This window comes from Danio rerio, chromosome 22 (assembly GCF_049306965.1).
Source record: "Danio rerio strain Tuebingen ecotype United States chromosome 22, GRCz12tu, whole genome shotgun sequence".
Classification (NCBI taxonomy): Eukaryota; Metazoa; Chordata; class Actinopteri; order Cypriniformes; family Danionidae; genus Danio; species Danio rerio.
In genome coordinates this window covers 6,632,591-6,658,738 of record NC_133197.1, presented here as the reverse complement: position 1 = coordinate 6,658,738, position 26,148 = coordinate 6,632,591, and the positions used below count along the sequence as shown (strand labels likewise).

The following is a 26,148-nucleotide window of genomic DNA, read 5'->3' as shown; positions in this document are numbered from 1 at the left end:
TTTTTCCTTTTTAAATATTTCCCAAATGATGTTTAACAGAGCAAGTAAAGTTTCACAGTATGTCTGATAATATTTATTCCTCTGGAGAAAGTCTTGTTTGTTTTATTTTGGCTAGAATAAAAGCAGTTTTTAATTTTTTAAACACCATTATAAGGTCAAAATTATTAGCCCCCTTTAAGATATATTTTTTATTTCATTAGTCTACAGAACAAACCATTGTTATACAATAACTTGCCTAATTACCCTAACCTGCCTAGTTAACCTAATTAACCTTTAAACCTTTAAATGTGGGTACTTCATTTCTATTTTTAAATGTCACTTTAAGCTGTATAGAAGTGTCTTGAAAAATATCTAGTCAAATATTATTTACTGTCATCATGGCAAAGATCAAATAAATCAGTTATTAGAGATGAGTTCTTAAAACTATTATGTTAGATATGTGTTGAAAAAAATCTTCTCTCCGTTAAACAGAAATTAGGGGAAAAAATAAACAGGGGGGCTAATAATTCTGACTTCAACTGTATATATATGTGCCTATTAATATTATTTTTTAATTAGGGATGTTCGATAAACAGTTTTTGACTAGGGTAATTCATCATTGACAATCATTCTATTATCAATCAGCTCATAACCAAACCCCTATAAATAGTCAAACACTTCATACTTCTGTTTTCTCTTGACTTCAGCATCCTTCAACCACTCCAACTCCACACTTTTAAACCTGATACCTACTTAAATCTGCAGGGGGAGCATTCTGCTCAGACCCTATTATATCCTGATAAGGGGAATAACATGATTTATGGTGTCTTCACAAACTCAGAGCCCTCTTCCAGGACAGCACACCTGCATATTCAGTCAAATATCTGTTAGTGTGAACTCGTGAAGAACTTTTTTGTTTTGCTTTGGGTTGGTTTCTATTTATGATGTCATCTGCTAATATTGTTTTATTGAATCAATCAAGAATATCATTATAAAGACAGTACAATGAGCTGTGACTTTCCTCTTTCAGAGTAATGGTGTCACAGTTACAAGACTGCGATAGTCATTTTGTCTGAAAATTTCATCAAAGACTAATTTATATATATCAAAGAGTAGCATAACTGAAGTTTTCTGTTAACATAATAACAGTCAAATTCAAATTCTTTCAATAAATGCACTGCAGAAGTCATGCATTTGCACATGCCATGCATTTGTAAGTGCAAACATGTATAGACAAGCAAGACCTGTGAGGTTTCGCATATTCATTAAACCACACCTTTTCTCAGGTTAGTTTCACTTGTCTTGAACTTTATAGTGGAAACAACTGTCACTGAGCTGAGGTATTCGTCTTTATTTCTCTAGTGCTTTTACACTGTGGATTGTGTCAAAGCTGCTTAACATAGAAGTTCTAGTAAATTGAAATTACCTCAGTCCAGATTGGTGGATCAGCATCTGTTTCTTTATGAGGAAAAGCAGTAAAAATGAAGTTTGTCTTCAGTGTGCTTGCAGTGTTGTTGTGTTTTCTCAACAATGGTAAGAGCTTAATGATTACTTTTTTCTAAATGAACATGATTTTTGTGCTTCCAAAGCAAACCACTGTCTTAAAAATCATTGGGTGACGGAATTTGGTTTAAAGCTAAACCGTAACAAATGTACATTAAAAAAGTTACGAGAACTTATGATTTTACGTTACTTTAACTTAATTGTAAAAAGTTAATCCGGTTTGTTATTGGGCAAAACTTTTATAACACAAGCCGAAACTTGATTAACTTTCTAAATGCAGTTTGTGCAGTTTTTACACGGACAGACTGCGACAAGCATCAGCTTGCTCTGGTGGTGCAAACTGCGTTTGGGGGTATAAAACAAATTGCTGGCATACTCTATTACTCCAGTGAACAGTGTGTTTTATTTACAGTGCTGGCAGGTGAAAACCTAATATATACAAGTGTACAAAAACAAAAATCCAAAGTGCCAAAGAAACGACCAAACAGGAAATAAAGATCAAATATATATATATATATATATATATATATATATATATATATATATATATATATATATATATATATATATATATATATATATATATATATATATATATATATATATATATATATATACACACACACAACAGTTCTGTCTGGTTCTCAAATCTGATCGGCTGATAGCCGTGCGATATTCTGCAGTATCACAACTCCTACAGCCTCCTTACCCTATGTGTATTACTCCGCCCACATACAGCAAGCAAAAAGCAGACACTACAGATCTAAAGTTTAAAAGATGCTTGCTCAACTGTTTAACTGTCAGCTTATGATTTGAATCCGGAAGAAAGTAGTTCCTCATAAAGGGTTTTTAAGACTCTTCATGTTTGATTTTGTTTTTATATACACAACTATGTCGTCAAACTGTTGTATAAACGCAATATCACACTCCTAGCAGTGCGATATGGCTGTATATCGGCACTGGTGGGGGGCACTAAGGCATTCGGCCTGCGGGCTCGTGCCAACGCACGCCTCCCACCAGTGCCGATATACAGCCATATTGCACTGCTAGGAGTGTGATATTACTCGTGTATATACAGTATACATATATATGTATATATATATATATATATATATATATATATATATATATATATATATATATATATATATATATATATATATATATATATATATATATATATATATGTATATGTACAAGATTAAAACTCCTGATGTGTTCACATCCTACCCCTTTAGTGTACCTGGTCAAAATTAGTGTACCTCTTATATTTGCACAAAAATCATTTTTTACCATTCAACATTCTTTAGCTGTGAACGATGTCTCAAAGTGTTTAACATGAATTTTCAGTCCTTCAATTGTACTATATTAATGTATTAATATAGGGAGTAGTGACTGAGGGTATATACGGTGGGATGGACACAGAACTAGCACTAGTTATACTTTGGCTAGATTCAGAAATTCAGATTCTGCTGAATTTATTATTCAGAAATTCAGAAAGAAAGAAAGAAAGAAAGAAGGAAAGAAAGAAAGAAAGAAAGAAAGAAAGAAAGAAAGAAAGAAAGAAAGAAAGGAAAAAAGAAAGAAAGAAAGAAAATAAGAAAGAAAGAAAGAAAGAAAGAAAGAAAGAAAGAAAGAGAGGAAAAAAGAAAGAAAGAAAAAAGAAAGAAAGAAAGAAAGAGAGGAAAAAAGAAAGAAAGAAAGAAAGAAAGAGAGGAAAAAAGAAAGAAAGAAAATAAGAAATAAAGAAAGAAAGAAAGAAAGAAAGAAAATAAGAAAAAAAGAGAAAAAGAAAGAGGAAAAAAGAAAGAAAGAAAGAAAGAAAATAAGAAAGAAAATAGGAAAGAAAGAAAAAAGAAAGAGAGGAAAAAAGAAAGAGAGAAAGAAAGAAAGAAAGAAAGAAAGAAAGAAAGAAAGAAAGAAAGAAAGAACACACACAGATGGGTTCACATTACAGACATGCAACCTTAATTTTCCAGTTTTCCGCCACGTTGCGTAAATAGCAAATCTATTTGCATCACTTTGTGGACTTATGGGTGTTTTGTTCTAGAAAAGAAGTGTGTTAAGGCGCATTGTTGGCATGTTGCTATTTTGAGGAACTAAAATAGACTGCTCAATAGACCAGCAGGTCTAAAGTCCAGTGCAGCGCACGTTAGTTGTCCGCCTCGCTTACACATTGCTTAAAACATGCAGGATGTACAACAATACGCAAATATCATAGATCTTACAGTCTATGGTGTTAATGAGTGATGTTCAACAGCGTTTGTTTGCTACGGGCGTTGAATTGGCATGGACGGAGGAGACATATCCACACCAATATCCACCAATTACTGAAATGTCTCTACCAAAACTGTAATCAACTTCAAAATAATAAAATAATGTTCCGTTCACCCTTAGTTACCCACACGTACAAAAAGTCAAGTTCACTACTAGTTCACCATGATACTATTAACCAAGGCTGTGCAATTAATTGAAATTGGGTTATGATTTTGGCCTACATGATTATGAGAAACTATAATCGGGATAAAAACAGTTAAATTGCATCACACACCTCTAAATTTCTCTACATCCATACCTCCTCAAAGCCTGGCTGCAGTAAAATCATGTAAATTGACTTTTGCAGCATGCGACGTGATTGTTATTTGTATTATTAAGTGTTTATTTTATGTTATTAAGTACTTTATTCATATTTTTAAAAGCACGAATTTGGGCTGTTCAATGCATCTCTGAGGATGTATGTTCCCAACAATGTCCAGAGTAAATCTACAGTACGCCCTTGTGTTTCACTATGGAATTGTTTAAGTACTTTCAGTCTCTATGATACATTATTGTGTATTTTTCTTTGGCTTATATTGATTGTCTTCTTCAGATATGACTGGTGTTTATGCAGATGCTGTCTTGGTGTCAGTGACGGTTGGAGATTCAGTCACTCTACACACTGCTGGTGTTAAAAATCTACAGCCTGCAGACGTTAAATGGTATTTTAACGACATCCGCATCGCTCAACTTGATGGAGATCTCCGTTTTAACTGTACTGATATTCAGTGTAATGACCGCACTGAGATATTCATAGACAGACTGAGGCTAGACCGTAAGACTGGAGCTCTGACCATCGTGAACATCACAAACACACACTCTGGGGTTTATCAACTGGTGGTTATTGGGGGTGGGGGAACCATCTTTAACGTTACTGTCCATGGTGAGTTATTCATGAATGTTTAAAGAATTTTTATTTTCTTTATCTGCACTCTTAAGAACGGTTACATTAATGGACCACTTCATTTAAAGGGTCACGAAACACCAAAACACATTTTTTTGAGCTGTTGACAGTCGTATATGTGTCCCACACTGCTTAAAAACACTGTTAGGACACCTATATTTCACTAAAAAGTGTTTTTAAAAAGTTGGTAGTTTTTGCGTTATATCAAGCAAATTCGTACTTCTGGTTTGAAACGAATTTTTGAAGCTGCGTCACGGTCATGACATAATAGCGTTGGACGTGACTACTAATACTAATAGCGTCTGGACGTCTGTGCCAGAGTGAGTCTTATTACGTCTTACAGTGTGATGCATTAATGCATGAATAAGGCTTGGTTCAAACCAATCAGCGCGCTCTATTGTGCAACTTCATTAATATTCATTACTGTCACAGTGTTTAGACGACAGAGACGCCACGTTGTGTTGGCAAAACAAGCGTGAAGTGTTGCTTTTATAGTTTGCTGCAGTTTCATTTTCTCTCTGTGAGAGCTCAGACTCTCGTGTGTATTAACAGTGTACGCGACGCTCGACAACAATAACTTATGTGTCTAAGGAGGATTATTGTTTACCTGAGAGCTGTTCTCATCTGCAAACGCTGAGATCCGGATTCGCTTGTAGTCTCCTCTAAATAAAGACGCGGCTCTAGTTGCTGGTGATTGTCCTGTCTCTACAGATTTGGTAAGTGAGCGACCAACGCTCTTTGTTTATTCAGTTTGTTTGTATCGAACTAAGTTAACCATTGCACTGAGTGTAAACATGTTAGCACCACAACCAAACTTTAACCTCGTGTAGGGTTTTCACCGCATTAAGTGACCGGAATAACACACGCGGCTTTCTGACGCTACCTGCCGTGTGCATCCAAGTTTCCAGGAAATGCGGAGGTTTTTTTTCTCTCGTTCGCCATGCAAAATCAAACATTGCACGAAAAATACACGCTTAGAGCAGTTCCTCGAATCAAATATCTCGTTTGTCGCGAGGGACATGAATGAATTCCCTGAATGAAAGAGCCAAACTGCAGTTAAAGTCCGCCATTTAATAATTTTGGCAAATAATTCGACTACAGATGTCCATGTAGGTTTAACACCATCACTTTCTCCTGTTTGTGTATTTTGACTCTAAAACTCGCGCTTGCCCAAATAGACACTCCCACACCATCCCACTTTTCTTCCTCCGACACTCCCCGCTAAACAGAGCTGGACACGCCCACTTTTCTGACTTTTTCCAAAGTAGAGGTGTGAAAACACCCTGCTGAAACGAGGGGGTTTCATGGCCCTTTAAACAATAATAAAGGTGTAATTTTGTTATTAAAATGTAATCTAAACTTCGAAAAATAAATGAATATTTTAAGACACCTTTAGAATCTCTACTATTAAGAGGGTGTGCATTGATTCATGTGCAGTAAATAGATTTTATTCACCAGAGATAATCTCATGATCTGTTGATTTAATTTTTTAGATGATCCTGCTACTCATTATAATAAAGTAAAGAAAAACCAGGGAGAGTCTGTCACTTTTAATCCTGGCGTAAGAAGAGACCAGATTGTTGAGCTGAAGTGTTTGCTTAATAACACTCTCATCGCTGAAATCTCTGTAAATCAGAGTCAGATCTGCGCTGATGTTCAGTGTAAAGAGAGATTCACGGACCGACTGAAACTGGACAATGAATCTGCATCTCTGACCATCACGAAAACCAGCATCAAAGACTCTGGAAATTATAAATTAGTGATTTTAATCAGCAGCGACAGACGCTTCAGCATCACCAGAGAGAAGAGATTCAGTCTTACTGTCACTTGTGAGTATTTTATTCTTTTCCTTAAACGTTCAACAGTTCATTATACTTTAACCTAAAAATAAATGTTGAGTTGGAGATAAAATCTCCAATGTGCCTTACAAATTTATGCAAGAAATGCTCATGGATGCATTTGGGACACATCATCAGTAATGTATCCTGGGATCATTGGGTGTTTCGGGTCTCTCAACATCACACACTGTCACCCAGCCGGGGTTGATCAAGTCCTGACTTGTGTCCCAGCAGCAGTCCACGGATCCACCCACTTAATCCACATCCACCTTGTGGCCTTCTCGGCGGCTTCGCTTGCGGATCGGATGGCCATTGCGTTTGTCCCTAAGCAACTGTTTTGTGAAGCCGAAGGGATTAGTGATGAAGGCCGCTCACTTCCTGGCTCTCTCTCGCCCCTGTCTCAGATATGCCACTCTGCCCTGTGTAGGATGATCAGCTTCTTTCTCAAAATGTTTTTCAACTCCGCTAATAGTTGCTTCTCCTCATCAGTAGCTTTCTTATACAGTTTCTTGAGGAAGAGAAGCTCCTGACGCAGATGATGTATCTGGGTAGCTCTATGGGTCGTAGTGTAGGAAGTAATGGTACACAGCAAATTTCTGGAGTTGAAAAATTAGGAGTTAGGCAAAAAAGTGTGAAAGAGTTAATTTTTTTGAGTTTATTTTTAAACTTTAACACAATTTTGTGTTATGGATTACCCCTTGCTGTATTGTATTCTGGAGTTCATTCTCTGGTGTTCAGAAACGTGCTTTAACTCCTTACTGGAGTTAAATTTTTTGATAAAGTCCGCCATTACACAACTCTGCCGAGCAGCACATGAGAACTGGAGTTATGTTCTTCGTTGTGAGGTAGGTAAAAGTGCATTGTTATACAATTCTAAAAGCTTTTTCTAAATGTATATATAAAAGTGTGTTTTGCTGTAGCTGTTTCATTTTGTACTGTGAGGCTAGTGACTGCATGTGGCTAACTTAGCATAGCATGTTAGCTTTTCCAATGTGGCTGTTTTGTGCAGTTTTTTAAAAAATGTTGTGGATGTGAACAAGCTATAGAGCTTTATGTCTGTAAGATTTAATATGTGTAATATTGCTCATGAAATGTTTTGGATTGTATCATGATTTAGTCGTGACCGTGAGAGTATGCTGTTTTCAGCTATATTTACATTACATTTTCAATCACACTAACATAAGTTGTTAAATAACATTTATCTTTTTTATTTCAGGCCACGATGCTGATAAAAGTGCAATTTGTAGGCAAGAAAAAATATATTAAACTGGAAGAAGATTGTTTCTTGGATTTTTTCAGTGCGGGTGAGTTTTAGCGTAACAGAGTATTTTTTTTTTTTTATTATAATAATAATAATAATAATAATAATAATAATAATAACAGTCATTTTGAAATTTATTTGATAAATTATACATTGTTGTTATGTTGTAGTCCAGCACAAGTTTGTGATACCAGAGGATACAGCATCGAAAGTCACAGATGACCATGGCATAGAGGTGGATGAGGATGTATTTCAAGAACTTGCAACAACCAAAGAAACATGTCATCCACACTAATGATGGTAGGTTATTTAAGAACATTTTTATAGATTTTGAAAGTTGGTCTCATGACTCAGAGTGAAAGTGTGCATTTCAGAACCATTTGCTGACACGTGTTGTTGTTGTTTTTTCATCAGATTTGACTGTCCTGCAGCAAGGGGCTGTTGAAGTGCCCTCCTCCCCAAGTCTGACAGATACATTGTCTTTGTCAAGCAGTTTGAGCAGCAGTGATTCTGGATCTCAAATTATTCAACCTTTAATGGGCAGTGTCCAAAAAATGTAATTTTTTTTTAAACTTCCATATACATAGATATTATACCGTAAACATTACAAAATAACGTTACAAAATGAATGCATTTTAAAGTAAAAAAATAGTATAAACACAGTTATTAGATTAAGTTTTTTTTGTTAAAAAAATATTAATTTTGGTTATCTTTCTAAATACTTTTTTTTTTCTTCGTTTCAGAAAATCGAGCAAATTCTAACTTCAAAGCCAGCAGAGTTGACTGTGATTAAGGAGTATGACAAGATATTTTTTTGCTGCTTCTGATTCCTGTGAAGTTAATTTTATATAATGTAATGTGTTGATTGTCTCATGCAATTTTACTAAGCCATTGGTTTTAGTTGGCACTAGCTGCTAACATATATTAATTGTAAATGTTTTGCTGTTAGATTTAATGCTTTGATGACAATTAATTTCAAAGTGTGTACATCGATGGAAATTCTAAATCTAATGTGTGGATTTGCATGAATAAAAGCAGTAAGTAAAGAGTATTGCATCAGTTCAGTCATTTTCATATATATATATATATATATATATATATATATATATATATATTGTTTGAAGTACACTTTAACTCTAAAAAGTGTTACATTTTAACATTGGTAAGGAGTTTATATTATACCCAAATGTAAAAGTACTCTCTGTAGGATTACAATTTTAACTCCAGAAAGTGTTATAATCTAACTCAAAAAAATGTGTTAAAATTCAACTCCAAAAGCAGAGTGATTTTAACTCTGAATGGGAGTACATTTGATGGTCACGCATGTACACTCAGATTGAGTTGATTTTGACTCCCAGGGAGTTTATTCCAAAGACCAGAATTTGCTGTGTAGTCATCGTTTTGAGTCGGCTATCTGCATCTCCTTTGGCTATGGCTTGAATGTCCATGATAGATGTGGTGGAGAAAACTTGCTCTGCATGCTTGTATTTGAATCCTGAAAAATCGCTTTAAGGACTGTCACAGTCAATCTGAATGCTTATTTTCGATAAACTGTATTATCACCAGACACAAATTATCAAGTATCATATAAATTGGCAATGAAACGCATTCTAAAACATTTTTGTTTTTGTTAAATGTTGAACACTTTTTTTTATGTTTTTATGTTTTTTTCCATTTTGAAAAATAAATGAATCTTTTATGAACACAGTGTAAATGAAAATACAACAAATAAAATATAAATAAGCAAAAATACACTGAACATGCACTTTTTCCATTTTGAAAAATGTAATAGTTCTTAAAGGACATGAACATACAGCTAATAATTATAATAATTGCTGTATTTTCAGGTCATTTAACAATTATCACATTTCATAACACAAATGAAAATATATTCATAATATTAATGACTGGTATTTAACTTTGAGGTTTAGACTTTGTTGATCATGCTCTTGTTTCAGGCAAGGTTTGTACTTTCTTTAAATAGCATCTATTGCTAAGAAAGTATGTTAATTGCATGAAAAAATCACATACATTTCTAGGGATGTAACGGTATCAGAATTTCACTGTACGATAATACCTCGGTATGAATGGCACGGTACAGTATTTATTGAATCATTTACAGGAAAAACAAAACTAATGAAAAGACCTGAAAAAAGTGGCAAAAGTGTTTATTTACCTTAGCACTGAACATATCAATGACATACAAATTAGCCATCTATCTGTAAGTTTTGAAACAGGAACTTCAATTTTTCAATTTTAATAACAAAAAACTATTAAAACATGTAAAAAATAATAAATGAAGTTTCAATTTAGTATTGTTGAAAGCTCATCACATTCAACACTTAATCACTCACTCACTCACTTAGATAGAGATGTTTTTTTTAGGGAAAATTATCATATAACTATAATCTGGTAAAAGCTGGGATCTCTGGGCATGTCTCCTGCAACAGAAAAAAAAAACCCTCTCATTTGGGACTGAGGTTTCTGGGACAGAGAGATATGATTTAGCCAAGGTTGACAGCAGTGGGTAACGCTGTGCATTGTCGTTCCACCACTTGAGAGGACAAGCCGTGAGTGAGATAGAGGACTCTTTGCGGTACAAGTCATTAGCCCCTTTCACATATACAGACCTTTCCGGAAAATTGCTGGCAATTTTCTGGAAAGGTTGTATGTGTGAACAGGCCCTTTTTGAAAATACCGGTAAATTCGTTCTGGCTATTTTCCGGAAAGGGAAGTTGTAACATTACCGGCAATTTGCCGGAATGCTGCGTTGTGTGAATGCAGAAGGAAGATTGCCGTAATAAGCGCGTGCACGTCTAGAACGTGCTGACGTGAGACGTCTGCTTTAGCCAATCACAACAGTCAGACGCATTCACGTCCACGCGGTTTGTGAGAATAAAAGCCTTTGAATATTTTTCCAGACACATTTAGCTGCTAGAAGTTAGTCAGATCACGTTTATATGTTCTTCTTAATGCCAACTGTGTAAATAATCATCGATGAGATGCTTATGATAAGCCGTTGTTTGTTTACCTTCAAGCTTTGCGTGTGCCTGTGAAACAGCCTGTGAGCGCCTGCACACGCACATATTATGAACATCTCGACATGCGAAAGTGATCCTGCGAAAGTTGTTCACAATATTGATCATCCACAGAGTTTGTAATTTAGTCAAATGTTTACAAACACAAGCGCAGCCGTTTAAAGCTCATTTGTGGTGAATGATGTCAGAATTTACCGGTATTTTGGAATGGATGTGTGAATGCTCTTTTCCGGAAAATTTCCATAACGTCCTCACCTGTGTGAACAGCGCTTTTTTGAATATACCGGTAAAGTCGTTCCGGAAATTTTCCAGATATTTACCGGTATCACAGTGTGAAAGGGGCTTATGTCTGCATTAATCTAACAAGTGTGCTGTGTTCTACAGTCCCCATGACTGTTATTAGTCGTATTCCCCGACTTATATTTTACCACAGTCTGGCAATGCCTACATAATGTTTTTTTCTTTGTCTGTCACCTTTTCTCCTTTTTCGTATTGTGATGGCCACACCTAGGCTGATGGAAATTGTAGTTCCCGCTACCTCCCGTTCGCTTCATTCGCCTAAGCAAACTTTTCTTAGAAATATAGTTTTATTGAGACATGCGCCTACGGTAATATTGAAAAAAAAAATGACTATTACGGTGTTTACAATATTGTTACACCCCTTTTTATTTCTATTCATCTATTTATTTATTATCCATGGGATACCATAAAAATGTATAGCTTATTATTCAATAATCTACTACATTGACTACTAATCTACTACTCTAATCTACTACATTGATCATGTCTTTTCATTGTCCTGGTGCTGAGAGTTGACTGAACTAACTAAATTTAACTGATCTGAATCCAGAAACTACACTGTAAAAAAAAAAAAAAATCCAGATTTTCACAACAAATTACTGTAATTTTTCACAGTATAGTATCACTTCACAGTATTTAACTATAAAAATTCAAAGTAATCTTTTATATTCATATGCGAAATTAAGGCATTAGTATGATTACAGCCAATTACCGGCTATATCTTTTGCAAGCTAGTTATAAGAATTCAAACACTTTTATTTTAAATCAACATAGAAATTAATACAAGCTTCTGATGACCAAAGCAGAAAAGTGTGAACGTGAATCAGAGCTGTTGTTAAATACAGAATTTAAGATCCATCACTCTCTGATAATAATCCCTGTTTCTTTTCAGCTCTTTCGCCTTCACAGCTGTCTGGAGGTGCAATAGCAGGAATAGTTGTTATGCTGTTGTTGCTGCTGTGATTTATCGTCTTCACCACAAATGATGGAGCAGCAGCACAGATTGTGAGTATTACACGCAGCTGATTTAACAAGATGTGGAGTATTCTGATCAAAATTAAACTCTAATTAGTATAAAAACGTTTACCTTGAGGTGAAAATTCTGCCATAATTTACTCACCTTTAACTTGCTCTATACAATAAACAGTTTTGTAAACAAATAAAAGAGGGAAGCAGAAATCCAAGACCTCTTTATCAAGTTTAACCATTTCTTTTACATTTTGTGAAGTTTCCCAACAGAAAGGCGGTGATGCTGGTGATCGTAGTAGCATTCTTTTGAGCGAGAGGAGAGATTCTTAAATAAGACTCAGGCTGCCAATAAAACAATGCAGCAACACATACTGAAAGAGAGACTGGAGAGGATACGCTATTAGAGAATTGTGAAGAAAGTGTGCTAAATAAGAATAGCTTTGGGTTGGAGGAGGTGTTGAAAAGGATCAGTGGAGGATCAGCTCTGCTGGAGTGAGAAGGTGAATGAGCTTCATCTTGTTGACAGGACAATTCCTCAACACAGACACCTGTGGCCTTTAATACACACTTTAATATTCCCTATAGGTGATTTAGACGAATTTGATTATGATTAAGTTGATTTTGCTTAGGTTGGCACCAGTTTGTCTCAGTATAAAGTTTGCTGGAACAATTTAAATTACATAAACATGTAATAATTTTGTGTGTGTGTGTGTTAAAATGTTTTTTGTGTGTACTTTACACTTGATTTCCATAAAAAATGTATTCTTTACAGTACAGTTTACTTCTAGCAGTGTTTAAATGTTTTTACCTTGTAGTCTGTTGGCTTATTAAGCTTGCTCCAAACACGACTTTAACCTTTGCTGTTGTCTGTCAGTATTCAGTTTTATAATTACTTTTTTTGATTAAACTCTACAGTTTAATTAAATGACGTTAATTGTCAGTTTTACTTTGTTTATAATATGTTATGGTATTGAATTATTTATCTAAAAATAAGCTTGTAAAATAACAGGAAATTAACATAGTCATTTGCACATAAGGGATATACATATATCTTATCTTCTAAAAATGTTATCAACGTGCATTTATTAAGCTCAATACAATATGAATATAGTAATGGATATACTCCCTTATTCAAGGCTTTCCTATCAACTGTATTCCAAAAAAAAAAAGATCTTTAGAATTACAGTGAGGTTTTATTAATTTGCTGAACTGTGATGACATCTACTGGTCACACTCATGAACTGCACATAAACTGTTGGTTTCACTTTCGGTTTTGCAACTGCCTGTTAGTTTATTGATACCTATTTAGATATTTATATATTTATATACATGTATGTATGTATGTATATATATATATATATATATATATATATATATATATATATATATATATAAATATTATTTTATATATATATATATATATATATATATATATATATATATATATATATATATATATATATATATATATATATATATTATTTATTTTATTTATTTTTTTACAAAGTTTTTTACTTTTTGTACTGCTTAGGGCGGGGCGATTTGGCCTAAGACCAAAATCTTGATAAATTGAACATTTTAATAAACAATTATTTTATTTATGTTGTTTTTTTGGACCTGATAGTTCACTCGCAGGTATTGTACAGTAAATATGCTCATATTACAAGTGAGAGATTTCTGAATGAAGGGTGCTTGATTTTAAAATAACTGAGGAAAACACACAATGACTATCGATGTTTATTTATTAAACATCAACATTGACCAACTAAAAATAAAACACACATTGCCTAAAAACAAAGTCACTTTTTTTTTGTTTAGAAAAAAGTAAAAATAAATAACTTTTATTAAAAAAAATAAAACATAAGCAGTATCTCTTCTAAATAAAATAAGTCTTTATCCTGTAAATAGTATTTTAAGCAGTGCATTTCTGGCATCTTCTGTAAACAAATATTTTAATGTGAATGATCATTTTAATGTAATGGAAAATATGCCATCTCAAGGCATCTCTGGAACAGCTTTTAATCATCGTCCAAAGTAAGGCTCAAGAATGGATCCATCATTCAACTTGACCAGAGAGATCAGATGTGGCTGCAAAGTGTGGAAAACAGAGCAGGGTCATGACTCCATGGTAGAGAAAGTAATTGAAAAAAATGGACCTGGAAAATTTTGATCGATTGTAGGTTCTGAATGTCGATTTTGATTATTCACTCAGCCCTGATACTGCTCCAGTGACAGCTTGTATATCTTTCTTTTCCGAGAGCTGTTGCAGACCTTCAACAGAGTTTATCCATAATTTCCCCACAGTTAAAACAACATAAGCTCAAACACTGGAAGTGTAAGTTACTCACACAAAAAAGTGGTTGAATTTTGACTGATTAGAGTTTTCGCACAGTTTAATAGGTTTTTATTATTAAAAATGAGCAAACAAAGCCTTTCTGTCACAAAAGAGTTGATAGCTGTAACAAAGTTTCTTTTTGTGTGGGAAGAAGAAGACAGGGTCGGCGTTGAGGTAAGTAACAGATTTTATTTAGAATTTATAAATGTAAAAGACAGCTCACATTGTGTGGTCGTCGCTCAGCTCTCTCTCCCAACTGTTCCTCCCGTTCTCCTTAAGACGGGTGTCTCTCCGGCCCAATCACTAGAATAAACAGGTGTTGCTTATTATTTCTGATTGGCCTGCTGATTAGCCGCCGAGCTCTGAGCATGCTCTCCCCCTTTATTGGGTGTTCGACCATGCTTACCTCTCCACAATAGCCTTATCTAAATTTTGACAATTTAACAATTTCTGTTTTGCCTTTGATAGCAGTTGTGCTTTTGTTATAGTTAATTTCTCCCCAAAATGGAGAAACATATCTATCAGATATCAGCATGTTAGGCAACCATATGTATTACAACCATAAATTAAACATGGCATATATTCACATAGCATGATTTTAAAACAAAGAGGGGTAAACAAAGCTTATCAGCAAAACCACAGCAGTCATTATGCATGTTTTAGTTTTTGATATCTTCATATTTCATGGTAATATTATTACTGGGTTTGATCTTTGATTGTGAACTATGAGCACTGATGAGTTCATCATTGAGTTGTACAGTATGTAGAGCAGAAGTCAAACGGTTACACGTGAGTTGGAATGGAAAAAGCAACCACACGCTTTTTACACAGACACGCATTCATAAACCGACCAAGCAGACATTGAACTTTCACAAGCTCGTGCAGAAGCTGTTGGTCCAGCACATTAAACCACATGGCAGTACACAGACATAAACAGACAAACTGAGAAATGAGCATTCTCACACTTTTGGTGAGTATATTGCACATACGTCTCGCACTTTTGCACATTTCACATGAGCTACACTTAAGGCTTTAGACTAAAATTACAATGAGTATTATGAGTTAGGCAATTTGTTAAAAGTCAGTGTTAAACAGACAGTAATTACTTTTTTAAAGGGATAGTTCACTTAAAACTAAAAATTTAGTCATCATTTAATCACCCTTCACTTGTTCCAAACCTAGTTTGAGTTTCTTTTGTTTGTTAAGCTTAAAATATATTTTGAAAAAAACTGAAAACCTGTAAATCAATCTATAGTTACAAGTTTACAGCTTTTTTCAAAATATATTAACTTGTGTTTAACAGAGTTAAGACATTTTGTAAAGGTTTTGAACCACTTCAATCACGGTATCTTGTTTCCATTCCATATATGTTTTCAGACTAAAAAAAGAAAACTGCATTTTTTTGGGGGTTTTGTTGGCTCAAAAAAATGAAGAAAAAAAAGGTTTCGGCTCGATTTTTTTAATTTTTTTTTTTTGGTTTAGGGTAAGAAAATGGATAAACAACTTTAAAATTCATTAAACATGTATGCGGTGCTGAAACACCCTTTTTCCTCTGATTGGCCAACCAAATCTGAGCTTGTGAAATCACACTCAAAATAAGAGCCCTCTGTGAATCAGCACCCAGGCTTTTTATTATTATTATTTAGTTATCAGGCTTACATTCATTGCAAATGCATAAATGAAATAAAAAAAAGTAAATTAGCAGTATTATTAAACATTTGCCATTAAAATAAGGTCATAGTTTGCTGTTGAACGTTTTGCTGCTGTGCACCTGATGCTGAGCAGAGCATTTCCGAGCAACATCTGGTTTGCATGATTGTTTCAGAGCTACTGTAGGCCTAAATAATAATAATAATAATAATAATAACAATAATAATAATAATAAGTAATATTGTTTACTCAGTGTTTTTAATGTTTAGTTTTTTTTTTAAAGTAGTTTGCAGGACCAGAATATAACAAAGGCTATAACAAAGGGTACCATTTGTTTTTATTTTCATTTCAAGCTCAGATTTACCAATCAGAGGAAAAAGAGCGTTTCAGCACTGCATACATGTGTATGATGAATTTTAAAGTTGTTTATTTATTTTGAAAGCGGATATGGGATGGACGGTAGATAGCCTGATTCACTTGGATAAGTAAATAAATTTGTTTGTGTAAACTATCCCTTTAATCACATTTTAAAACCAAAACTCAGACTCCCAATCTGAGGTTGTTGACAGAGGCTCTTCATGAAATTCATCACACAGGCCGGTCTCATAATCAGAAAAAGATTAAAGTTTATTTTCAGGTCATGACTTGGCCATACAGCACCTGATGATTCTCTTTACTTTTCTGTAAAAAAAAAAAAACACATAATTAAACAGATTTGTTAATTTAAAATTCATCCTGATCAGCTTTAGATACATTATAAAGGGGAGATTGATATTGTAGAATTAATATATTTAAATGTTATTTTAGTTGTTGGTGCTCCATGACTCTCATGTTGATATTTTGACAAAAAAAAAACAGCTTTTATTTCTGAGAAAGGGTTTTACAAAATAACCAAAGTACTTTGATATTTTAAACAAAGATATTTTATATAAAGATATTTTGTGAAAAACACTGATCAACATTACAGAAATGGCAATGACTGTAGCGTGAAGCAATATAATGAGCATTTCTGAAGGTTACAGCAGTCAAAAATGAGTAAGAACTGAGCAAGAGGACTGTACATCAGAAAATACTTCAGGACATCGCTAGATTTCTATGGTCTTTTTAAAAGTTTGGTTTCTTAACTTTACGTTGGTTTGCATATTTTTTCAATCGGGTTTAGATCAGAACTCTGGGCTGCCATTTCATTATTTCAGTGCTTTTAGTTTTCAGGAAACTGCATTTTGCTGTGTTTAGCGTTTAATGTCTTGCAGGAAAATAGTTCAAAATAAAATATCACAAATCACTTTTTTATAACGCCATCCCATAACTGCTATTAGAAGCTTTGGTTGCTATAGAAACTGGTCAAAAGCACATTGGCTGATCCAACCTTAAAAATAAGCTGTTTGAACATAGTAAACAACACTTGAGAGATGGTTGTATTCTAATATCATTTGTGCTTTTAAAAGTGAAATTTAATTGCAAGCTTCATAATACACTATTAGGAGAAATGAAAAGAGATTGAAATTGTTTTAAAGATGGCTGCCAAAGGACTGCACATGTGCAAATACCCAGACTTGTAGTTTTTACAAAGTGCATGCAAGCAACATCAAATGCACAAACGCAGTGCACTTTACACAGACTAAACCCACATTTGTGGTGTTAGAGGCTAATGGTATATACAGTAGTTATAGTCTCACTTGCACAAACACAGATTTAGTATCTCTTCAAATGTATAAAAACTGTGAAATGCAAAGAATGTTAATTGTTGTGTTGAATTTTTTACGCTTCGTACTCATGCAGTGCAGAAAGATTTGTTTGAGCTGCACCTTGACTGTATACACGTAAATTTGGTCGACTCACTCAATTTTTTGTGTAAATAAAAAGCTTTCATTTCTCATTGAAGTTTTAAAGTTTAATGTTATATATACAGGCTCATAGCCAGCCTGGTGGAAGGGATAGTTCTTTTTTTCTCAAAAAGTGGACCTTTTTGCAGTTATACGCTTCAGTTTCTATTTAACAATGAGATTTAAATACAGCATTTTAGTGACATTTTTTTTGCTGGATTAGCTAGTCAGACGTCATCATAACCACACTTTTTGAAAAAGTTTTTTCCTAAAAAACTGCAATAATTTTTTTTTTAAACAAGACTATAGCCCCTTTCACACAGTGATACCGGTAAATATCCGGAAAATTTCTGGAAAGACTTTACCGGTATATTGAAAAAAGCGCTGTTCACACAGGCGAGGACGATACGGAAATTTTCCGGAAAAGAGCGTTCACACATCCATTCCAAAATACCGGTAAATTCTGACATCATTCACCACAAATGAGCTTTAAACGGCTGCGCTTGTATTTGTAAACATTTGGCTAAATTACAAACTCTGTGGATGATCAATATTGTGAACAACTTTCTCAGGATCACTTTCACAGCTGGCGCTCACAGGCTGTTTCACAGGCACACGAACGTAAACAAACAACGGCTTATCATAAGCATCTCATCGATGATTATTTACACAGTTGGCATTAAGAAGAACATATAAACGTGATCTGACTAACTTCTAGCAGCTAAATGTGTCTGGAAAAATATTCAAAGGCTTTTCTACTCACAAACCGCGCGGACGTAAATGCGTCTGACTGTTGTGATTGGCTAAAGCAGACGTCTCACGTCAGCACGTTCTAGACGTGCACGCGCTTAATACGGGAATCTTCCTTCTGCGTTCACACAGCGCAGCATTCCGGCAAATTGCCGGTAATGTTACAACTTCTCTTTCCGGAAAATAGCCAGAATGAATTTACCGGTATTTTCAAAAAGGACCTGTTCACACATACAACCTTTCCGGAAAATTGCCGGCAATTTTCCGTAAAGGTCAGTATGTGTGAAAGGGGCTTATGTTTAAATACAAATTTACATCATATATCATTAGGAAAAAATAGGAATCTGTAAAAGTTTTAAAGTAAAAAAAAAACTGTAGTCTACTGTCATTTATTAGACAAAAAACAAACTGGCCAGAACATTCAACTGTCCAATGTCACGATTTGGCCATTTCAATAAAAAATAACAATCAAAACATAATAATAATAATAATAATAAGAAGAAGAATTATAAGATTATAATAATTATAATAATAATAGTACAATAATAATTATTTTTGAATAAAGATTTTTTTCTAACCTCTTTGGTAAAAAAAAAAAAGTACATAAAAAAGTTCCTGGATATCAACAATAGCCAAAATATATTCCAATTATATGCTTCTGGTGCTTCACACCTTATTATTGCTCATTTTTATTTCAGAAAATATGTCCAAGATTTAGAATAAAAGTTCCCTGTAAAATCTTTTCTCTGTTTAAAAACATATATATATATATATATATATATATATATATATATATATATATATATATATATATATATATAGTTAATATATGTGACCAAAAAAATACCAAAACAAAGATTTAAATAACATTGTAATTTTAAATCCTAAATCAAACACAAAGTGCTTCGGGGGTTATTAGTGTATTGATGCTCTTTGGATAAGGAATTCATAAAGATAAACAACCAAAATCATAAGTCTAAGGCACTCAAAAAGTAAGCTAAGTAAATAAAACTATTAAAAAGCCTTTATGAAGAAGGCTATTATTTTAAATTACAGCACTATGCGGTTTGGCCAAATTTGCCACACCAGAAGATTGTCACACTGATGAAGGCAAGTTTGCCAAAATGCGTAGGTGCAGTGCAAAACTAGTGCTGTATTTTAAAATAATAGCCATGCTAATAAAGGCTTTTTAACTTTTATTTTTTTTCGAGGTTCTTTCACTTATAATTTTGCTTGTTTAACGTTGTAGTTTTCTTTTATGCCAAAAATGATTAAGATATAAGGTGAAGATCATGTTCTGTGAAGATATTTTGTACATTTTCTACCATAAAATATATAAAAATCATCTTTTGATCAGTGATATGCATTAAGGTAAATTTGGACTTTAAACAGGGATTTTTCTCTTTTTATTTATAAATGTTACATTTATATGTTTTTTGAATACTCAGATTTTCAAATAGTCAAATATTTTCATATCATAACAAACCATACATGAAATAAAGTTTATTTATTCATTAAATATGAGATGATTTAAGTCTAAAATTACCAAGAAAAATAACCTATGTGACTTGTTTTGTAGTCCAGGATTACATATAGACAAAAACACAAGTGCTGATCCACTTACACACTGACAATAGTCATAAATGAATAATAAAGCGTCTTACTGATTTATGGACACGTCTTTTGATGAACATCGTCTCAGCATAAGTGATCTCCTCTAATTGATTCTCAACTGTTTGAATAAAAAAAATGCATTGCAACATTTACAGTTAATGCTGTCAAAAAGAAAGAATTCATTTAAAATGTCATTGCCTAGTTTTACATTCACATTTAACTTTAGCCCAAACAACTCCTAACAGAGTATTGTCACTCTAATTACTGAATTTTCTTAAAGTCTATAACTTCAATGTTTGTATATATTTAATCTGTTTTAAAAATGTTTTAGTCTGTTACAGCTTTACATGAGATTTCTTCACATTTTTCAGAAAGATTTTTTTTCAGTATTGAATTAATGCAGCTCTACATTTCTGTTTTCTTTCCAAATGAGAAGTTTACACATGTTTATTCTGAATTAGGGCTGCACAATATTCCATTTCAACCTTGATATCACATTGTGTGCAGGGATTATGATGTTGAGTCGCAATTTTTGAGTCGGGATTATAGTTAAGCCATTAATTATTATTAATTTAGTTATTTTAAAGTTAATTAGGTTATTAATTATATTACACTAATCTTATAATTTATGTATAGTATGTTCAAAAACATGACTGACGTGCAGAGATGCTATAAGTCTTGTTTTATTTCATTTGTGCAAAGTGCAAAAAAGGTGCTCAGTGCATGTTAGAAATCAACAAAATTGTGTTAAACTCAAAAAATTGTTGAAAATTGCAAAGTTTAACCACAGAGATACCAAATTCCACAGTTGGTTCCACACGGTCGATTTGTGTTGGGACAACATGAAGGAAATAGGTTTACTTACTTTTATATATATATATTAACAAATTTAAGTAGATTGAACAAAAAACAATCAAACTTAGCAAACAACAAACTTAATTTTTTTGGGTGAAGATTATATATATATACAGTTGAAGTCAGAATTATTAGCCCTCTTTGATTTTGCATTTTCACAGTATGTCTAATTAAAAAAAAAAATTTCTAAGAAAGTCTTGTTTGTTTTATTTCGGCTAGAATAAAAGCAGCTTTTAGTTTTTAAAAAGCATTTTAAGGTCAAAATGATTAGCCCCTTTAAGCTATATTTTTTTCGATAGTCTACAGAACAAACCATCGTTATACAATAACTTGCCTAATTACGCTAACCTGCCTAGTTAAACTAAACAACATAGTTACACCTTTAAATGCCACTTTAAGCTGTATATTGAAAAATATCTAGTCAAATATTATTTACTGTCATCATGGAAAAGATAAAATAAATCAGTTATTAGAGATGAGTTATTAAAACTATTAAGTTTAGAGATGTGTTGAAAAAATGTTCTCCCCGTTAAACAGAAATTGGGGGAAAAAATAAACGGGGGCTCATAATTCAGGGGGGCTAATAATTCTGACTTCAACTGTAGATATATATATGTGTTATTTTCATTTGATTATTCAAACTTTAGTACTACTTATTTTACTTATATTTTTGCCCTACTGTATTTATCAATGGTTTTGATTTCTTTATTTATTGTTATATTTATGGTATTTGATATCAATATACTGCCCTACAAATCAATGTAAAATTATGAATTCAATCCACATACAGCTTTTCAATTCTCCTGGTGAATTATACTCAATAATGCAATATATCAATCTCAGAAGAATAAAAAATAAAGCAATATCAGTTGTTTTTTTTCCAATATTGTGCAGCCCTATTCTGAATCTTGACAAAATCTACAGAAATTGTTATTATTATTATTATCATTATTATTATTATTATTTATAATTGTGGTTTAACTGCATCTTTCAATTGACTGGAATATTTAGATAATATTTTACAATATTTATTATGTTGTTTTTAAAAGCAGTAGGTGACACTTGCCTTCTTGGTCTGTTTTTCTGTGTTTCCTGCAGATGCAGAAGATCCCAACTGCAGAAATAATCAACAGAGATCCAGCAGCAGCAGCAGCAGAGATCAACACTATCTGAGATCCTGGAGGACCTGAAGGAGACCATTATTACTGTACGTGAAGTTCTGCTTAAAACTAATTTTTGAAATTGTAATACCTGGACATGTCTGACAGAGCTGAGTGATGTCCAGATGTGTAGTCTGGTTGCTGATGGTGTTGTTGATCAAACAGCTGTAGGTGTTTTTATCCTGATATTCCACCTCCAGAGGTAGAGAGAGACTGATGCTGAGATCAGACACACTGATGCTGGACAATACACTGTTTCCTTTGTACCAGGAGAGACTCACAGCGCTTACATTTACCACTGAACACAACACTGAACAATTATACTGCGATGAAGAACACTGAGAAGAGTTGAAGATGAGGACAGGAACAGGCAGACGAGCTGGAAACAAGAAAATAGAAAGACTTCTCAGTAAACCTGAACATAATTTTAATTTTTTGTATAAACAATATAAGGGGTTAATTTTAATGTGTTAAAAAAGTTTAAAAGAACTAAAGTATTTTTTTTTTACTTTCCATGGCATTTTTACTTAATTTTTAATACTACTTTACACAAAATTTGTAGTTTATTCTTAATTATTTTCTTTTCTTTCTTTCTTTTTTTTCTTTCTTTCTTTCTTTCATTTTTTTCGTTCTTTCTTTCTTCCCCTCTTTTTTTTAAACCTTAAACCAGTTTTATAGTTTTTTCTATTTACAAAATAAATTAATATTTGAATATAAATACTATATAGCATATATAGTGCTATAGTGCTAGGATATAGCACTTTGATATGTGACTTTGAACCGCAAAACCAGTCTTGTTGCATGCGTATATATTGTATTTTTATATGTGTATACATTTAGTAAGTTTCCTACTGTAAACTTACTTTGATTATTAATATGGATTGTGAAGCACTTCGTTAGACAAATTTAAAGACAATTTTTCTTAATATTTTGACATTTTTTGCATCCTCAAACTCAAAAAAATATTGTAACCATAACCGTGAATCACTGGAAAAGCGTATTTATTCAGCTTTTAGGTGTATGAATACAAATTGTGGCTAAAACTATGACTGGTTTTGTGGTTTTACAAGCGTTGCAAGTTGTGCACAGATAACTCTAGATTTCTTTGTGTTTGTGAATATAGGCCACTTATTTAAATCCTGCTGATGAAGCTTAACTTTAATACTGTGTTAAATATTCTTTTAATAAAACATGACATTTAGATCAGCACTGATCAATCACAAATGATGATCTCTACTCACCATAGACAGAAACACTGAAGTTTTTTGTTGTCAGTTTAACTCCAGTTATCTCTGCTTTATAATCCCCAGCATGTTTAAATCTGATGTTTATGATGGTCAGAGATCCAGTTTGATTGTCCAGCTTCAGTCTGTCTCTGAATCTCCCATTAAGAGCATCATCAATTGTGAAGAGATTTTGCTTCTTTATTTTAATTATAGCTATGAGAGAGTTATTCGCTCCAAATTTCCACTGTATGTCGTCTGTAGATATTTGAGTATCAGTGTTTAGAGTAACCGAATCTCCCTCCATCACTGACACAGACTCGCCAAACACACCTGGAAAACATTCAGATTATAAACAGTTTAAGACTTCAGTTTGAGGATTCTCTCTGTATAAAATAAAACATATTAAACTTACCAGCTAAACGCCACCAGCACAGACATAAAGCAAACATGCGAAACATTTTCTCCAGACGTTCAGTGAAAGATTGATGGATAAAAACTCTCCTCTGAAAACATGACTCCGCCCACAAGAGAGTTTGACCCTCCTATTGGCTGAAATAAATGCTCTATTTTTTTAGGAATGATATATGGTTACAAACTAATACTAGTTTACTTCTTTTTTTATCTTAAACCTGCTAATAATTTTTTATTTATAATTTAACACTTAAATGTTTTAAAACAGAAAGGCAACTTTTAGGTTGAAGCGGTGGTTGAAGTAGAAATATGCAATATTGTGTATATATTTTTATATTTAATTCTAAAGTGTGGCTCGTGTATTTAAAAACGTTTTCAAAACGTTGCTTTTATGTGTGGTGGAAAGTGTTAATAATGTCTGCTGTCTCTCATTGTGATTCTAGCAGCAGCCTAAGCATGAGTCAAACTGCAGCCTGCGGTGGGTTTTTTCAGAGATGTGGTCTGATGGCAGTTTTTTGTAGGTGAGAGTGGGAATTTAATACACATCTGTTTAGTTAGTAGGTGAAAATGTTGTTCCTTTCTATTTATGAACCTTACAGTTGATGCACTTCGAAAACAGCCCTACTATAAATAACACTAGATTGAGTTAAATATGAACACCAGGTCAAACTGGACTCTCCAGATTTAGTTGATTTATAGAATAATGCAGTGAAAACATTCAAACAATCTTGGACATTTTTGCATGTTTAGTGAGCTACGCCTTCCCAAACCATCAACAGTTAGCAAAGGGTGATATTTGTATAGTATAAACAGCCATGAACAAACTGGTTATAATAGAGAGGATGATACACTTGTACCCCAATTTAGAATTGAACAGTCTTAAAATAATCTGGTCAAAGTAATCACTGTGGACTTCCACAAACTGTAGAGAATGTGCAGAAATTAGTGAAATAAAAAGCTACAGATATAAGGGATATAAACTAATAATACAGTATTTAAAAATAACAAGAATTATACATAGAATTATACAAATGTAATTAAACAGCTATCGGAAAGGCTCATCTCTATTCCCTAATCCCTTTGGAGGGTGCCTCTGAAGTGATTTAGAGCATAGAGAGGAGGTCAATGCAAACTGAATTCCACATGTGACCCCAAACACCTTCCCTAAATAAAGGATCATGGCCTGCAGTATCCATCAAAAATACTTAATTTCAAAAGGCCCTTAAAAGTGAGCGGTTTTAGGCAATTTGGTTTAGAATGACACTTGAATATAGTGGCCATGGTTTTTTTTTCACTCCAAAGTGCCCTTTGGAGTTCAAAATGTCATGTTTGGAACCCACCGCAATTATCTCATGTCATTTTTGTCAGAAACTGTAGGGGGCAGTTTCAAAAAAACAGCATTCATTTTGCACAAGCTTTAATTTCAGATGTGTGTTTTACTTTCTCTGTCGTAGCTGTACTAAAGGGTTCTCAAAGTGGGGCATGGCAGGGAGGGCACAGGTCATCAGCAGAAAAAAAAGCAAAGAGCCAATAGAAATAAGATGTAGGGTAGTTTTGTCCACTCTCTGCCACTTCTCTGATGATGGTGGCCAGTATTGGCTTATTTATGTCTAAAAACAGTTGACGGGCACTACAAGAGCTTCATTTCAGTTTGAAGATAATGAATGAATACCATTCCAGATATATAGCAACCCCAAGTCACAAAAAGTTAGAACAATATGAAAAATGCAAATACAAAAATACAAAAATAAAGTGATGATTTTAAAATTTACATTGAGTTGTATTTCATTGTGGACAATACAACACACATTATTTAATGTGTTTCAGTGCTCCAGTTTTCCCCATAAGTCCAAGCATGCGGTATATGTGAATTGAGTAAACTAAATTGTCCGTAGTGTGTGTGTGTGTGTGTGTGTGTGTGTGTGTGTGTGTGTGTGTGTGTGTGTGTGTGTGTGTGTGTGTGTGTGAATAAGTGTGTAAAGATGTTTCCCAGTGTTGGGTTGCAGCTGGAAGGGCATCCACTGCATATAACATATGCTTGATAAGTTGTTGATTCATTCCGCTGTGGCGACATAAAATAATAAAGGGACTGAGCCGAAAAGAAAATGAATAAATGTATAAATGTAAGCTGTAATACTACTATACATTTATGTAGGAAGTTATATAGATGCAAAGATGGCTATTCAAACGACTATAAAGCATCAATTCTCTTC

At 33.5% G+C, this 26,148-nt stretch overlaps 2 protein-coding genes and 1 non-coding gene across 5 annotated transcripts; 2 read left to right on the top strand and 1 right to left on the bottom strand.

The window, feature by feature from the left end:
* The first annotated feature begins 1,268 nt into the window (after window positions 1-1,268).
* Window positions 1,269-13,037, top strand: si:rp71-1i20.2. Of its 2 annotated transcripts, XR_012397388.1 has the most exons (6): window positions 1,275-1,512; window positions 4,352-4,681; window positions 6,196-7,844; window positions 7,972-8,101; window positions 8,216-8,357; window positions 8,545-8,851. XR_012397388.1 is itself a non-coding variant. In NM_001013487.2 (5 exons), the coding sequence occupies exons 1-4, from the start codon at window positions 1,461-1,463 to the stop codon at window positions 12,100-12,102; spliced, it is 789 nt and encodes a 262-aa protein (NP_001013505.2). In that variant the 5' UTR covers window positions 1,269-1,460; the 3' UTR covers window positions 12,103-12,144; window positions 12,368-13,037. The 2 variants fall into 2 exon arrangements, 1 of the variants encoding a protein (NP_001013505.2); NM_001013487.2 differs by lacking the exons at window positions 7,972-8,101; window positions 8,216-8,357; window positions 8,545-8,851 and adding exons at window positions 12,032-12,144; window positions 12,368-13,037 and having other exon boundaries at window positions 1,269-1,512; window positions 6,196-6,531.
* A 1,780-nt stretch (window positions 13,038-14,817) lies between these two features.
* On the top strand, window positions 14,818-23,507 carry LOC141380153 (uncharacterized). 2 transcript variants are annotated; one of them, XR_012397686.1, is made up of 3 exons: window positions 14,818-15,413; window positions 22,237-22,345; window positions 22,569-23,507. It is a non-coding gene; the product is annotated as an uncharacterized protein (transcript). The 2 variants fall into 2 exon arrangements; XR_012397685.1 differs by having other exon boundaries at window positions 14,819-15,413; window positions 22,464-23,507.
* On the bottom strand, window positions 16,697-26,051 carry LOC137489039 (SLAM family member 9-like). Its single transcript, XM_073937144.1, has 4 exons — window positions 23,540-26,051; window positions 22,205-22,677; window positions 20,334-20,401; window positions 16,697-16,774 (listed from the first exon to the last, which is right to left on the bottom strand). The coding sequence occupies exons 1-2, from the start codon at window positions 23,826-23,828 to the stop codon at window positions 22,304-22,306; spliced, it is 663 nt and encodes a 220-aa protein (XP_073793245.1). The 5' UTR covers window positions 23,829-26,051; the 3' UTR covers window positions 16,697-16,774; window positions 20,334-20,401; window positions 22,205-22,303.
* Between the last annotated feature and the right edge of the window lie 97 nt (window positions 26,052-26,148).

What these genes read in the sequence shown, in the direction of transcription:
- si:rp71-1i20.2 (NM_001013487.2), top strand. Translation starts at nt 1,461, where the DNA reads ATGAAGTTTGTCTTCAGTGTGCTTGCAGTGTTGTTGTGTTTTCTCAAC. An exon ending in CTTTAACGTTACTGTCCATG is followed by an intron (nt 4,682 to 6,195) that starts GTGAGTTATTCA and finishes TTAATTTTTTAG; the next exon opens with ATGATCCTGCTACTCATTAT. An exon ending in ATTCAGTCTTACTGTCACTT is followed by an intron (nt 6,532 to 12,031) that starts GTGAGTATTTTA and finishes GTTTCTTTTCAG; the next exon opens with CTCTTTCGCCTTCACAGCTG.
- LOC137489039 (XM_073937144.1), bottom strand. Translation starts at nt 23,828, where the DNA reads ATGGAGGGAGATTCGGTTACTCTAAACACTGATACTCAAATATCTACA. An exon ending in CTTCAGTGTTTCTGTCTATG is followed by an intron (nt 22,678 to 23,539) that starts GTGAGTAGAGAT and finishes TCTTGTTTCCAG; the next exon opens with CTCGTCTGCCTGTTCCTGTC.